The sequence below is a fragment of the Polyergus mexicanus genome, unplaced genomic scaffold, assembly GCF_030449975.1.
Source record: "Polyergus mexicanus isolate NDT 795.1 unplaced genomic scaffold, iyPolMexi1.0 SCAF_17, whole genome shotgun sequence".
NCBI classification, from domain to species: Eukaryota; Metazoa; Arthropoda; class Insecta; order Hymenoptera; family Formicidae; genus Polyergus; species Polyergus mexicanus.
In genome coordinates, this window is record NW_027223337.1 from 6,120,140 (window position 1) to 6,134,770 (window position 14,631).

A 14,631-nucleotide genomic window follows, 5' to 3' on the forward strand; every position below is an offset into this window, starting at 1 on the left:
ATGATTTCGGGACTGTAAAAAGATCATTAGCCTAGATGGATAAAAATTTAGAACGTAGCGCAAAAAGCGACGGCTTTCCCACGTTTTAAAGCCCGTAAATCACGACGATAATCAGGCGCGCATTCCCATAACGCGGGACGGTCGCAATAACCATCTCTCGCGGAGGTTGATCACCCGCGGAGGGGAATTATTATAGGTAAATAACTATTTTCACCTCGGCGATGCGGCTACCGACGCAGCCATGAAAAATCCCGATCACGCGCCAATGAAAATTCCCAGCGCGTTCCGTAACTTTGCACGCACGCGATATCATCGTGCACGCATGTGCGTATAACGAGCGAGGCCATAACTAAAAGCATGCATGATTAACCGCCGCGCCGATCGCGTTTCGAGATTTATAGCATCGTGAACGATCGGTGGTAGCGAATTGTGGAAAAACGGATAAGAAGCTCCCCTCCTTATGTTCATCTCTCTGTTCTTTTTTCATCTATTTTTTTCGAACAATTTAAAAACTTAAGATGACACATATTCGATATTTAAAAGAAGTTATTTTTTATCTGAGCAATAATCCTGATCGACTAATTTAATAGTTGTGATATTTCTCAGATAAATATAATGTTAATCACTAATTAACATATGTTGTGAAAACATGTCGCGGATTAATATTTCGAAAGCAGGTCAACGTCACGCTAGATAGTCGAAAACTAATCATGGTGAACTCGAGGCGATGTTTGTAGCTATCATCTGTTTCTACATAAATACGAAACACTTGCATGACGCCACATGTAGCAAAGATACGAAATGGAAATAGGGCGTGCAATCCGTCCGCCGTGTCAACGTGCACGTGTTCACGTGTGAACACGTAATACCGTCAAAATTGTACGTTCAACGTTCTATTTTTTTTTTTACTCTAATTTTACTCTAAAAATTATTAAAAGAATCAATCCAATGCAACATCGAATGTATGTATCAAATTTAATTCTTGTAACTTTCTGATTAGTTTTCTTAAATTCGTAAAAAATGTGAGTTAAGTCGCTGTTACATTAAGTTTTTCAATAAAAAATATTTTCCTTCGCAAAAAGATAAATCTCATTATAAGCAACTTTACACGATATCTTTTTTTTTTTTTTGGGAGTGGCGGGGGGAAAGGGGGTGATCAATCATATTATATTTTACAGCTAGATTTTTTTTTTTTAGAAATTTGCAGAATACGTTTCTTCTCGTTAAAAATGTCAAGATGTTGATAAAATTTGTAAAAGAATATTTAAAATTAAAAGAATCGTCACACTCGTACGTTACACTGCACATTATATATACAGATAAATAGAGAAACGTTCTTTTTATTTTAATTGTATGGTATATATCGATATCAGAATAGCGATTAAAACTCTCGCGTTCGCACTGCAAATAAATTACTATGACGAAGTTTATCTTGACACGCGCACGAATATAGCTGATAATTTGTCTATTCGCATTATTCCAGTTAAATGCCATGCGTATATGGCATAGCGTGATAATTACATGTCGCGTTATTTCAATGTACATTACTCATGCATACTCGCGGTTGTGAGCGACACGCGCGTAATTTAAATTCCGAACTTTAAGGCTCTTTAATCCTTTTACTATCTAGAAACATGATTATCTACGCATCAACGTACATCTCGGATCGAAATGCAATGATTTTTATCAGTTATCATCAGTTATCGTATGTTGTGTTCACCGATATACATATGAAATGAATAAATCAAAATCGACAAAAGGATGCTTCGTATATACGTTTAAATTTGAACAACAAAATTTATAACAAATTCCATTTCGCGTAATATATAGTTCTTAATTATCTTTATTCGAAAGAAGCTTAGTGTTCGGAATTTTAAATTAAAATGAAGCATATTTGTATATATTTTCATAATTCGATCAGCCGAAACTTCCACGCGAGAGAGAGAGAGAGAGAGAGAGACAAACGTACATAAACATTAAAAGAAGCAAACGTAAACATCAATATGTTGACATTACAAATCCGTCGATGCTCTCAATTATTGCATTCCAATCTGTCTTTCTTTCTATATGAATAGTTATTCTATATCTACAAGAAATATTTTATAAAATATAATTCTCTCTCTCTCTCTCTCTCTCTCTCTCTCTCTCTCTCTCTCTTTCGACACTGAAAGAGTTTAGATTTTTTCGTGTAAAGTCTGCTTCGATACATCGAACGCTTGGCCAATGATGGTTAAAACGCAAAATCGACACTCACCGAAAAATCCGCGGCGTTGCTCCCTTTCCCACGACGCCGTTGTCTTTCTTTTCCTCTCCTCAATCTCGACACAATCGAATCCGCGAACCTAGGTCGGCGACTGGCACGGGAGATCACTGCGCGGTGCGCACCGTTCGGTAGAGTAGAACGGTATATAATAATAATGCACTTTGTTCGCGCTCTCTCGAACGAACGATAGACGGGCAACGAACGACGGATATCGTATACACTGTCACGATCACTTGTCGATTGATCGCCGAACGCGACGTTAATTTTTTTTTGATTCGAATGTCACGCGCACGTTCGCAGCCACTTGTCGAACTCCGGCCGCGTGTTTACCGCGTCGTACGATAGGAAGGAAGGGAGAGGAAAGGAAGGGGGAGATGGGTGACGGCGAAGGGCAGAGTGCGCGAATGCGTGACAACCGTTACCGCTCGACTTGTGCCACCTCGGCGTCTCGCGAACAAGTGCGAGTCGCGCGCGCTCACCGCGACATAGAATCTATGGACGCCGCGGCGCGCCGGCGCAGGGCGGGGATGGGGAATAGTGCCATGCGCCGTGCCGCTCGTTTACCTGCGTCGGAGAACGGTACATCTTTTTCCATTTCGCTCTTCTCCCTCTGTACCCGCTTACCATCTTCGTCCCTGAGGGCCCCCCGAGTCTTCCGCGCCGTGGCTTTTCAAGGGAAATGCAAGGACGACTCTCTTCCGCGAGAAATGAGACTGATAAATGGCAGTCACGTCGCGCCCCGAACAAGATTCGAACTAGACTGCCGTGCTTGAAGCTTGAAGTCCGCGGCGTATTATAGAACATAGAACATTGAAAATTGAGATTGCGTATCGCATTAGGATTTGACCAATTAGGACAAACTATATTAGCCAATTAGCCAACGATCTGTCGATTTTTAGCCACGTAATATGAAGATGGCGTAATAAAAAAAACTAGAAATTGTTTTAAATAGTGCATGTTCATCTATATATTGCTATATATAATGACAATTGTATTAGCTATGCTGAAAATGAAAATATAAATTTAAAAAAGAAAATATTCAATATTTGATATTAATATATATATATACACACACACACACATACATATATATTTAATACATAAATCTTTAATTTTAAAATCTTCCATCCCGTCTCCGCGTATGTTAAATAAAAAGAAAATGAATAAATTTTTGCTCCTTTTCTTCATTTAATATCATTTTTTTATCTACCAAAACTAACTCATCATCCAGTCGACATACATAGTTGTCTATTTTATCTTATTTTTCAATTGCGATTGATATATTTCGCAGCAATATCTTTGCGTACTTTAATAGATATTTTAATTATAACAAAAGTATATATATATGAATCGTACGTCGAGCGTATTGAGATAACAATGCTGCACGAGAACACATGTGGCTTCGCGCAAAATGTACACCATCCAGACGGGAAGATCGTCCGCGTCAGATTTCGATGGACGATGGACATGAAATTACGATGCCCCATGCACCCCGTGCCCCGTTTTTTTGTCGATGCACTTAGCCGGACCTCAATCACGATCGGTCCGAATGACGGGAAACGATTCGGATGGAACATCGCGATACGAAGAGAGAAACAGTCGATACAGCGATTATTAGGGCTGACGTACAAATATAAGAATAAAAAAAAGGGCGAGGAGCAAGACATCGATATTATCGACGATAAGATACTGACATTAAAATATAAAATTTGAAAATTGGAATAAAAACCAAATTGATAACGATATAGCTTTCAAAATAAAGAGCCTATTCAAATCTTAATTATACTTGACAAAAATAGTCATGCCATGAATTTTTCGAAAAATTTCCGCGATTGTGGAAGCTTATAAAATTTATATGTAATTCATAATTAATTTTATTTTATATGTTCGTTAATTAAAGGATTATGTAAATGTAAATCATGCATTAGATGCATGCGTAATCATCAATAATCACGCTGGATATTAAGGCGTGAATACGCTGTTACAACAAGGCTGCGTCATCTGGCGTTGTCTAGTCTGAATCACTTCGCTAAATCGGAAATTAATTACATTTTATTCGATTATCCTTGATTCCTGTTTTTTATTCTAATTCAATCGATATTATGAAAATAACTCATAAATAAGTCGTAAAGCAAATAAATAAACGCCATGAATCTTATGATCATATAAATTTACGCAAAAAAAAAAAAGATGTTTATTGTATCGAACAAACATACCTTTATGCGATAATGAATTAATAAATATAAAAAAAGCAACGCATTGATACGCACGAAGTTAAGAAAGGAAAGTTAAAAAAAAATTGAAAAATGTCCCTAAATAAAACCGCGCGCCTGTGTTCTAGTAAATATAATAAAAAATGCACGAATTCAAACGTACGTGAGATATTACAATTTCCTTATACAATATACATCCACGTCTTATAATTCAAAATAAAAACTATTTCAGGAATTTATCTATTTATCTTTATTACTGAGTGCTCTTTTTTGTTAAAATTATATATTTTTTTTTAGATAACCTTTTGTCTTTTTTTATATAGAACTGAGAAGGAAATCTCGAATTATAAACGCCAGTTAGGGTTATATGTATTCTATTATATAGTTTTACATATTTTTCAAGTTATGGAATATTCATTGGATGAAATATTACACTGAATAATGAATAACCTATATTTCATTTGTAATTTCACACACTATATACAAGCATCTATAACAAAAATTGTTAAATTACTTATGCGGTGGCCACGTCCACTGATTGGGTGGTGCTTCCTGCATTAATTTTTCCCATGGTTTCCACACTAACATCTTTTCTACCAGCGAAAGCTCATTCTTTGCTTGTATTATAAGTTCCTCTACTTGTCCACAGTCTATCTTGTTTTCTATAGCTTGTATATCGTCAGTCTGCAAAATATGATGCTTGATCAAGAACAATATATATATTATGTTACTTAAGAATGATTGTTGTTACTTTAATGAGCGCTAGCGTCACCTCTTTCACGATCTTCAATCTATTTCTAACAAGCTTCTCCGTCTCTTTCCGATAAGCATAATCCTTGGGAAACTTCTCTAACACTCGCAAAATTCTATTGTACAATGGAGTTATTTCTAAATGAGGCTTTGTGCAAACAGCCAATCCCTTTATATGCGTAGACTGCGAACAAAAAACGATAATATTAATAAAAAATAAATTCTGAACTAGGTTTTGTATGTTATATATATTAGGATATCGTTAAATATGATATAAATTCAAGTTACGACAAATGAAATTCTAATCAGACATATTCATTATTCAGTTTATAGATAAATTACCTTTTTGATCGCACCTGCCATTATCAGAGATATTACCTAATACTTGACGTATTTTAGAGATCTCCCTTTTCATACGCACCACCAGTTTCCTAACCTCAGAATATCAACCGATTGTCGTTAATCGTACACTCAGCGCCATCTAAAGAGGAAGGTTGTGCACTATTGTAGTGACACACATTCATAATTTAAAGAATATTTATTTTATTTTTCACAAAAAACGATTTTTTCCATTTAAAAAATTCTTATTTTTTAACTTTTAAATAAAAGTTTATTTGTACATTATATATGAATATTTTAACATGACATCAATTTAAAAAATCTATGATTATGCAATTTACTTCCTCAAATCTGTGGAATTGCAAAAACAATATTAAATAAATCAAAATAAATTTTAAATAAATAGCAAAACTATTTATAAGTTACTTAATTAAATAATAAATTTTTAATAATTATTTCCGAACTATGATGAAAAACTGAACTATATAATTATTCTTTCAAGAGCTATGTTAATTATCTAATTTTCTAACCTAAAGAATTTTAGTTCGAAGCTTGATATGATAATGTGTCGAGCCTTCAACACAGTCAACACCGAAAATTAAAGGGATTTTCTCAAATTTTTTTATCATAAAATAAAATAGCGAGTAATTTAAAGATAGAACGTTTATTTATTTTTTCCGCATATAGAAAGTTATGTTTATCGATTCGACTTGGCAACGCGCTCCAATTCGTCCTTCTTCTTAATTGCGTAAGAATTCGATGAACCTTTAGCGGCGTTGATAAGTTCATCGGCTAAACATTCGCCAATCGTTTTGATGTTGCGGAATGCGGCTTCTCTCGCGCCAGTGCATAGCAACCAAATGGCTTGATTAACGCGACGTAACGGAGATACGTCCACAGCTTGTCTCCTTACAGTACCAGCGCGTCCAATACGTGTAGAATCTTCCCTTGGTCCAGAGTTGATAATGGCCGTGACAAGAACCTGAAACACAAATATTCCAATTTAAATGTATATTATTCAGTAGTATTATATAAAATAAATGTAAATATGAATTTTTTTTTATAAAATGAAGAACAAGAAAATGATAAAAGAGTAAGAAAAACAAATTTTTTATATAATAAAATTTCAAATAAAATTTTTAGAAATATATAGAATTATATATACAGAATTATTCATATAAAATAATATGTAATGTACATAAGCAATCTTTAAATATGTAATTATTCAACTCACCTGCAAAGGGTTCTCACCAGTGAGAAGGTGAATGATTTCAAAGGCATGTTTAACAATTCGCACAGCCATTAATTTCTTTCCATTGTTTCTGCCATGCATCATAAGAGAGTTTGTAAGGCGTTCCACAATCGGACACTGAGCTTTTCGGAAACGTTTTGCCGCATAACGTCCTGCTGAATGTGGAAGGTACTTTGCATTCTTCTCTTTAACAGCGATGTAATCTTGTAGAGACATGTCATTTACTTGTACGTCATCGCAATTCCAGCGTCCGAACAATTTGATCTCGGGTAGTTCAGCCGGCATGGCTACTGGTAATGTATTTGTGGTTGCCACCACCATATCGTCAAATGCTTCCTTGTCATCCATTGTTTATCTGTAAAACAAAAATACTTTCTCCAGAATGTCTCTCTACTCGAATCTTGTAAAAAAATTCCCTGATCTTCCAGATATCTTAAATTCAAAATTCCAGGTGAAGAGAATAAATATTTCAAAGATTGTGCAATTTTCTAAATTAAAATTATGCATTGTATGCGTTTTCTTATGCTTTTCACTTATACAAAGGAAAAACACAGAGCCATTCAAAGCTTCAAGTGCTGGATTTGCAAATGTATTGAAAAAACTGAACAACTTTCGTAAGATAAATATTTTTGACTCGCGTAACATTTTTTTTTATCACTAAAAATTACAATAAAAAATGCGTACTGTATGTTTAATATTTTGTTAGGACATTAAATATATAAACAGAGGATATACATTTTAAACGCATAATTCATACACAACTTGGCTTATCGCCGACTGGTTACAATATCAGAACAAAATTATCGAAGAGAGAATTTTTCTAAAAATCCCCTGATATCCTCAATAAAATTCCATGAAAATTTCCTGGTTTTTTTCAGATACAATGCATGATAGCTTATCATATTATAGAATATTATGAGAAAATATGTTTATCGCAAATACAAAAATTAATGTATACAAATACATTTCAGAATAATATAAGAAAAATAGAGACTTTTGATAAATAATGAAAAGATAATCTAAATAAACTATATTGATAATCCGCTTATTAAGAAAGTATCATTAAGAGATTTATTTATACTTTTGAGACAAAGTGGTTGCTTTGTTTGAGATTAAGCGCCGGTATAATACTAAAATAGCGATAGATATGATACGATATGATTCTCGTGTCGTGGCAAGTCGATCGTAGGCGAGATAATGCGTCCTAGCTTAAATTTCTCAACGAAAGTCTGACGGGAACGAAATTGGTAAGACACATGTGGCCACGCGGTCACACGTGCCGCGTACATTTTTAGCGCGAAATCCCGCACGTGTTTTCGCACCTGCACAATCACTCACGATTCCTGGCTGCTTCCAATCACTCGACAACGCCGACTTGCACTTCCTTGGCACGAAACCCTCCCGGCGTAACGGCAATTCTTATTCTACGACTTACGTTCACGTCTTCGTCTATGCAGGCGTGAACAGGAAAAGGCCATAACAGCACGCGCGCCATCTACCCATGCTTGCCGGATTTCGAATACGTTAGTCAACGTCAAGACGTCAACGTTCACGCGTAGAGACGAGAGTACGTCGAGACGATACGCCGTTAACGATATATTTCGTAGTTTTAATATTCGTTCGCGTGAATATAACGTGAATAATACGATTCTCTGTGATAAAAGTCATAGTGATACGAATAAATAGTTGGAAAGTGTACGATTGCTGATTTGATTATAAAGTACCACAGTTTTCTTATCGTAGCCGTGTAGAGTAATAATTTTTTTTCTACATTCAGAATCAAATAGGTAGTAATTTTACCTATAAACTTTGAAGAAGAAAGGAAAAAGAGATATAATAATCAGAAGAGATAGATTTGTAGTTTAGGGAAACCAAACCAGGTCGCGATAGGTCGTCAATCGGTCTTTCTTAGAAAGATCATCCGTGAAAACGTATAGATATATCTTGTAAGTTACAACGATACGCTTTCATCATAATACAGGTGTAGTGAAACCATTTTTATGACAAAATTTATTGAAGTTAACATCAAAAAGCGGGGGATGATAAAAGTTTTGTATTTTCCGAAAAAGTACGCGGGTGCATTATTATTCGTATGTGAGTGACATTATCGATAGAGGGAGGAGTCGTGGAACCAATATTCGAGGACTTCTCAGTTGATGTCGCCACTGGTATGTTTTCTGAATCATCGAAACTGCGTCGCACAGGTCAGTCCTCGATTTTTTTTATGCTTCTCTTTATTATAACATTATTATATTAATATTCTTATTAATCGCGTACACCTAAATATATTCTAGTTATTATTTATCGTTGATACATAAGGAGAAAGGATTGAAATATATTCACAATAGAAGGAAATGAGATATATGCACGCGTCGAAGTTGAAAAAGAGCTTGCGCGGCGTATCTTAAAGTGTAAAATTTCAAATTGCATTTTTCAACAAAGCCATTACCACAAGATCGTTATTTTTTTAGAGACAATCGAGGTGAATCTAGATAATCCAGATAGTCGAAAAAAAAAAAAAAAAAGGAAATTTATTCCTAAATTATAAATCGGTTAATCCCTCGATAATCTAGGTCAATATGTAAAACCACCGTATTCATGGTGGTCTATATCCGAAACAATCACGGCCGTAATAATCTGTTATTTCGTAAGGGAGTCCCTGTCGTCGACAACGTGGCCCGTAGAAAGCGGGTACACGGAGGGTCATGGCGAGTGAATAGGGTTGAAATCGTGCTCGCCGAGCGAGCATAGGGCAGAGAGAGAGAGAGAGAGAGAGAGAAAATGAGTGAGTAAGAGAGGGGGCGGGGGAAGGCAAAGGATGAGAGGGCTCAAGGGGACGGCCGGGCGAGCAACCGTACGGTATGAGAAATTTACGATCCACCATCCGGATCGCTAACCCATCTCGGGTTCCACTTTATTACTTTAAGTAAGATCCGACGTGAAGGCAGTAAAACTCGTATATGAGCGAATCGCCGCCGACGAGTTTCGACGCGCGTAAATATCTAATAGTCCACGTTGGCGGCGTCTGTGTATCGCGAAAAACGCGAAAATCATCATCGTCGTCTATAAACATCCCCGTTGTGATTCGGAAATCGTTTCCGGAAATCGTTTCTGGCTGTACGTTGCTGTTATATGCATGCGAGAGACTGGCTAGTTACTAAAATAAATTCTCCCTGTCTTGCTATTTGTAATGTGCAAAATTTTCAAAATTGTTTAAACAAGTATCTCTAAAATTTTGTATCCGATCATCGTATCATTGTAATCGAATGCTTAATAGATAATAACGTAAAAAATATTTGGATACATAATCGAGCTGAAACAATAAATCATTAGTATTGAATATACCATATAAATCGTGTAGAAAATATTCGGATAAAAACGTTAAATTTCCTAAAAATTTGAGAAAATTAAAAACTAGCATATAAAGAATCCTTGATACCTATGATACAAGTCATGTATAGGTATTTCGGAATCAATTAATTATTACATTTAATAAATAAAATAACGTAATGATACAAGAGAACATATCTAGATAATTTCGCGGTAAATCTTATGGAAATGAATTCAGCGATGTAAAACGTTTCGTTATAAAACGCATTTGTCCGATCCATAACTCCCATTTATAACGAGGGTCTTCTGTGTCTCCGCTAATTGGAAACTTCGCTTCTATGGACAGACTACGACGAGGATGACGACGACGACGACGACGACGACGACGACGACGACGACGATGAGGATGACGACGACGAGCGTCTTTATCGTCGAAAAAGCGGTCGCGGCGAATGAGCTCGCGGAACGCGAAAAAAATTGCGATGGCTAGCTATCCTGTCGACGAACAGCTACGCTGCAGGCGCGGTCCATTTCGCTCCCGTTCTCTCGCCCCATTGTCTTCTTCATTACGTAGGTATCCCGCGCGAATATAAACGCAATTAAGCGCGTCGCGTCATCGTTAAAGCCCCGTAATTGCATTCGCGTAAAAGCAATTACGACTTCACCGACGGCGATGAGTCAACCGCTTCTCTCTCCCTCTCTCTTCCTCTGTCTCTGTCTCTCTCTCTCTTTGGCGCACCATTAGCATAAATAGTTTATAAACCAACGTACGGCACTTTATGCACGACATCATCGTCCTCGCTATGCGACTGGTATTCTCTCTAACGAGGTGAGAAGGATACGCGTATCGAATTTTGCCAATAACGTACCCTCGGATTTTGGAATTGCGAAATAGATTGCGGTTACTCTTTAATTTCTTTGTTGGTACCGTGCGGATTTCTCCCGCAATTATCTTTTCAAAAGATTAAAAAAAAAAAAAAAATTAACAATTTAATAATATTTGCTACATTATTTTGTATCGACTCTTTAACGATACAATAGATGAATGTAAGAATTAAAAATAGATTCTTTTCATCATCGTGAGAAGAATTTATTAAAATTGCGACTAAATTTACCTGGCCTTCTATTATTAAATCTAACTTGTACACGTTTTTTTTTTTTTACTGCATTATGTTTCGGATTAACTCCTGACAAAATTAGCCAACAAAGGATTGCGTACCTAGAATTCACAGGTTTGTTGGTCGATAAAGCTGAACCGACACTTGCTGGCTTCTTAACGAGAAACCCGTTTACATCGCCGACAACGCAGTTGTTTACGAGAAAATTGTCGGCGTAAACGCGTCTTAAGAATGTCCCCACCGGGTGGCATTATTGCACTGTACTCTATAAGCGTCTACCGCTTCTTCCTCCTAGTCGACCCTACGTTTTCTCTCGTTCTGCCTTATACTATTCTTATTCTCTTTCCTCTTCCTCAATTCGTTGTTCTCCCTTCATCGGCAGGGGGTGAAGCGGCGAATCCCGCGCCGAGGAACCCTGCTGAGGCGAGTTACGTTATATTCTGCGGCTCGTAGCCTCGTATCGTATTATTGTCATGTTCCCTCGACACGAGGGGAGCATGAGCATGGGGGAGAGAGTGAAGGAGTGAGAGAAAGGGAGAATACGAAGAGAGCAGAACAAACGACAGAAAAGAGCTTCTAACACACCATCCGTTGTATTCGCCGGTGTTGGTGCCTGCACGTGCACCATGAAACCGCTCGCTCGTGCGAGATAAATCGAAATACATCCTCGAGATCTCGCATACGCTGTTATTTCCCGGTAGCTCTTCGTGCGCTCGCAGCTTCCTTCTTCCAATCCCGAGCAGAGAGATGTTGCACATAAACACACACACATACACACACACGTGTACACCTCACTTGTCGCCGTTGTAATGGAACAATCTTTCCGCCACAGTTCGCTCTCCGCTCGACAACGCGTCGCGGTAAATAGCGCGCATGCATCCGAGATGCATTCTCGTTTCGCGACACGCAGCGATTTTTTATTTTTCTCGTCGACTCGATAGCTCGGATCGAGAAGATAACCGACGAAACGCAAGCTGATCTTGAAATAAACATAACATTTAAAAATCAAGACAAAAGCTTCTAAATCAATAGATAAATCATATCTGTCTTTATCGTGTACGTTACACGCGCGCACACACACACAAGAATGCTGTTAAAATAATTAAGATTATTGAAATGAAACTCTCGAGGGCTTAAAAGAGATTTATCTCTAAAAAGATTTAGCTAACTAATATTATATACCGCGCGTAAATCTTAATGAGTCTTAATGATGATGCTGCAAGCAAGAGCTCTCGCCGTTTACATTGGCAATAAACGCCTAAAGCCGTTCGTGGATTGTCCATTTCCGATTGCGTTAGTCGGGAGCTTAATACTACGCGATAATTATGTTTCCTGGCAATATTCATTCGTGATAATTTCATCCATCCAGCATCAACGTCGATCCCTCCATCTTACGCGCGTCGCGACGTGTAACGCCTAATTGGCTAATTATCTTCCTCGTCGAGTCTCCTCTGTCCGAGGCGAAAAGGTTAATTATCGTGACAAGAGATCGAGGCATCGATTATGCGCGCAGAACAGGTTAAATGAATTAGCACTTTGAAACGTCGTGGATTATGGCTCGATCGAGCGCGTTATAAGAATAGGATCTTTAAAATTCCCGATCATCGCATGGTATCGCGATTCGGGCTCATCGCATTCGCGATCATCGAAATTTCTCGCGATGTCAAAAAATGTGCTTAATATACATATATCGCAAGTTTTTTTTTTCCCTTGAAACCTCTTACAAGGTCTTAACTTATCTCGCTGACAATTGTTTCTTATTTCGTTTGAAGAAACAGCTCTTATTTATTAAGTTGACATAAAGCGAGTGCCTGAAATAATTTTATCAATTTAATACATTTTTTTGTGTAAGAAATAGTTATTTTCAAGTTATGTATTCAAGTTATATGTCAAGGTATATAACTTCTCTATTTTAATTTTTCTTTCGTATTGAAAAAAAAAAAACTTTACGTTGCAAAGAGAACGGAGATAACTATATTTTCCATCTCAATTCGATCGCGAAGCCGACATTGCGAGGAATACATCACGCGGCGAGCCGAAGAAACTCTCGCGCGGTAAATCAGGGATATTTATCGTCTAATTCGGCGGAAAGCTCCGCCAGCCGAATTTGTCCCCCGGATGCCTGCTCCGATGCCTTTCGTGCATTCCCTCCCCCTCCCCGCCTCTCCCCCGAAACTCGCAGCTGGAGGGTCAGAAAGGCGAACTTATTTCCATTAGCCGAAAGGGGCGCGTGTATTCTCAAACGTCGCTGCCTCCAGCAGGCGATGGTGGTCGCCCCAACCCCTGCTTTCGTCGCTGCTTTTTCACTCTTTCCCCCTTTGATTCTTTCTCTTTCTCTTGTTCTCTTCCTTTCTCTCTCCTTTGCTCCTTTTCTTCTCTCTCTTCTCTGCCCGCCTTTCCGACAGCCTTTCTAACCGCACCAGGTCCGGTGATTATTTTTCATTTGCTCGTTTTTATCTTCTTTAGACTCTTTAGCGGCGCATTACGAGGGAAGCGCTGAAACGAGGGGGGAGCTTGCTCTTCATTGCTCTTATTCGCGTATAGTGGCGAGACTTTACTCATGCTTCGTGCACAACGTGTGTATTTATCGTAGGTTTATTTATTATTTCGAAAGATTAATGAACGCTCAGAATTCTCCTATAGAATTAAAAATTAAAATATGCCGTTAATTACTCTAAACGACACATTATATATAAGTATAAATTTCTATGAAATTTTTAACGATTGTGAGTAAAATTGAAGTTTGAGAAAAATATCATGTAATATAGTTACGCGAGGAATCATCAGATGATTCTTACTCCGTAAATTATTTTAAACGCGTGAACTCTCTATTGTAACGTTACATGTTTGGAATCCAATTAAAGACTTATAATTCGATATGTCAACGAAGTCGTACGTGAATAAGCTTGCATCCTGTGAAGTGTCGTGTTACAAGCGCGGCGATATAAAATGCTACCAGGGATTTTGTACTTCGCCGCGAATTCATAAAAAAAGCGACAGCACGATTTTCTAGATCGGCTTAAAGTTAAACTTCGCTTGGGTTCGACTAAACACTTGTCAAGAATAGTAGCGTCGCAGACTTCCAAGGCCGGTAGAAAGTTAAATTTTCGCTTTCTATAAAAGTAAACATGTGCGTGTGCCGACATTTGAGCATGTCCATTTTACACATCTTATTATAGAAATATTATTTTTAATTTTATTGAACACTTACGGATCACGTAAATCTCTTATCGATCATGTAAATTTTTCTTAAAAATGAAGAGCCGAAAGAAAATAAAAATGTTTATCGAAATGTTGTAATTACGTGACATTTCCAATAAAATAAAATATTTCCTTTTAAAAAGGATAAAAAGGATTCAAGATATT

The 14,631-nt window shown here is 37.3% G+C and overlaps 4 protein-coding genes across 9 annotated transcripts in view; 1 reads left to right on the forward strand and 3 right to left on the reverse strand.

The window, feature by feature from the left end:
- Positions 1-3,007, reverse strand: part of LOC138940511 (zinc finger CCCH domain-containing protein 13-like) — a 69,717-nt gene extending 66,710 nt beyond the window's left edge. For all 3 annotated transcript variants that reach the window (XM_070309492.1, XM_070309491.1, XM_070309495.1), the window contains exon 1: positions 2,255-3,007. The gene's annotated coding sequence lies outside the window, so the exon portion shown is untranslated. The remainder of the gene's footprint in view (positions 1-2,254) is intronic.
- A 1,908-nt stretch (positions 3,008-4,915) lies between these two features.
- On the reverse strand, positions 4,916-5,696 carry Nd-13b (NADH dehydrogenase (ubiquinone) subunit ND-13B). 2 transcript variants are annotated; one of them, XM_070309735.1, is made up of 3 exons: positions 5,569-5,696; positions 5,249-5,410; positions 4,916-5,160 (listed from the first exon to the last, which is right to left on the reverse strand). In XM_070309735.1, the coding sequence occupies exons 1-3, from the start codon at positions 5,587-5,589 to the stop codon at positions 4,987-4,989; spliced, it is 357 nt and encodes a 118-aa protein (XP_070165836.1). In that variant the 5' UTR covers positions 5,590-5,696; the 3' UTR covers positions 4,916-4,986. The 2 variants fall into 2 exon arrangements, with proteins under 2 accessions (XP_070165836.1, XP_070165835.1); XM_070309734.1 differs by having other exon boundaries at positions 5,228-5,410.
- A 517-nt stretch (positions 5,697-6,213) lies between these two features.
- On the reverse strand, positions 6,214-8,328 carry Rps5a (ribosomal protein S5a). 3 transcript variants are annotated; one of them, XM_070309832.1, is made up of 3 exons: positions 8,253-8,328; positions 6,800-7,172; positions 6,214-6,547 (listed from the first exon to the last, which is right to left on the reverse strand). In XM_070309832.1, exons 2-3 carry the CDS (start codon positions 7,163-7,165, stop codon positions 6,263-6,265), a joined length of 651 nt encoding a protein of 216 aa, XP_070165933.1. In that variant the 5' UTR covers positions 7,166-7,172; positions 8,253-8,328; the 3' UTR covers positions 6,214-6,262. The 3 variants fall into 3 exon arrangements, with proteins under 3 accessions (XP_070165933.1, XP_070165934.1, XP_070165932.1); XM_070309833.1 differs by having other exon boundaries at positions 8,156-8,295; XM_070309831.1 differs by having other exon boundaries at positions 8,140-8,295.
- Positions 8,329-8,600: 272 nt separating this feature from the next.
- The window catches only part of LOC138940712 (zinc finger protein 608), a 189,384-nt gene continuing 183,353 nt past the window's right edge, over positions 8,601-14,631 (forward strand). The window contains exon 1 of the mRNA XM_070309839.1: positions 8,601-9,021. The gene's annotated coding sequence lies outside the window, so the exon portion shown is untranslated. The remainder of the gene's footprint in view (positions 9,022-14,631) is intronic.

Bases quoted from the DNA above. Each gene is read 5' to 3' on its own strand.
- Rps5a (XM_070309832.1), bottom strand. From the start codon at position 7,165: ATGGATGACAAGGAAGCATTTGACGATATGGTGGTGGCAACCACAAAT. The intron at 6,548-6,799 runs GTGAGTTGAATA...TTTGTGTTTCAG, and splicing joins CTGGTGAGAACCCTTTGCAG to GTTCTTGTCACGGCCATTAT.
- Nd-13b (XM_070309734.1), bottom strand. From the start codon at position 5,589: ATGGCAGGTGCGATCAAAAAG. The intron at 5,411-5,568 runs GTAATTTATCTA...TTTTGTTCGCAG, and splicing joins TGGCAGGTGCGATCAAAAAG to TCTACGCATATAAAGGGATT. The intron at 5,161-5,227 runs GTAACAACAATC...CATATTTTGCAG, and splicing joins TGACGCTAGCGCTCATTAAA to ACTGACGATATACAAGCTAT.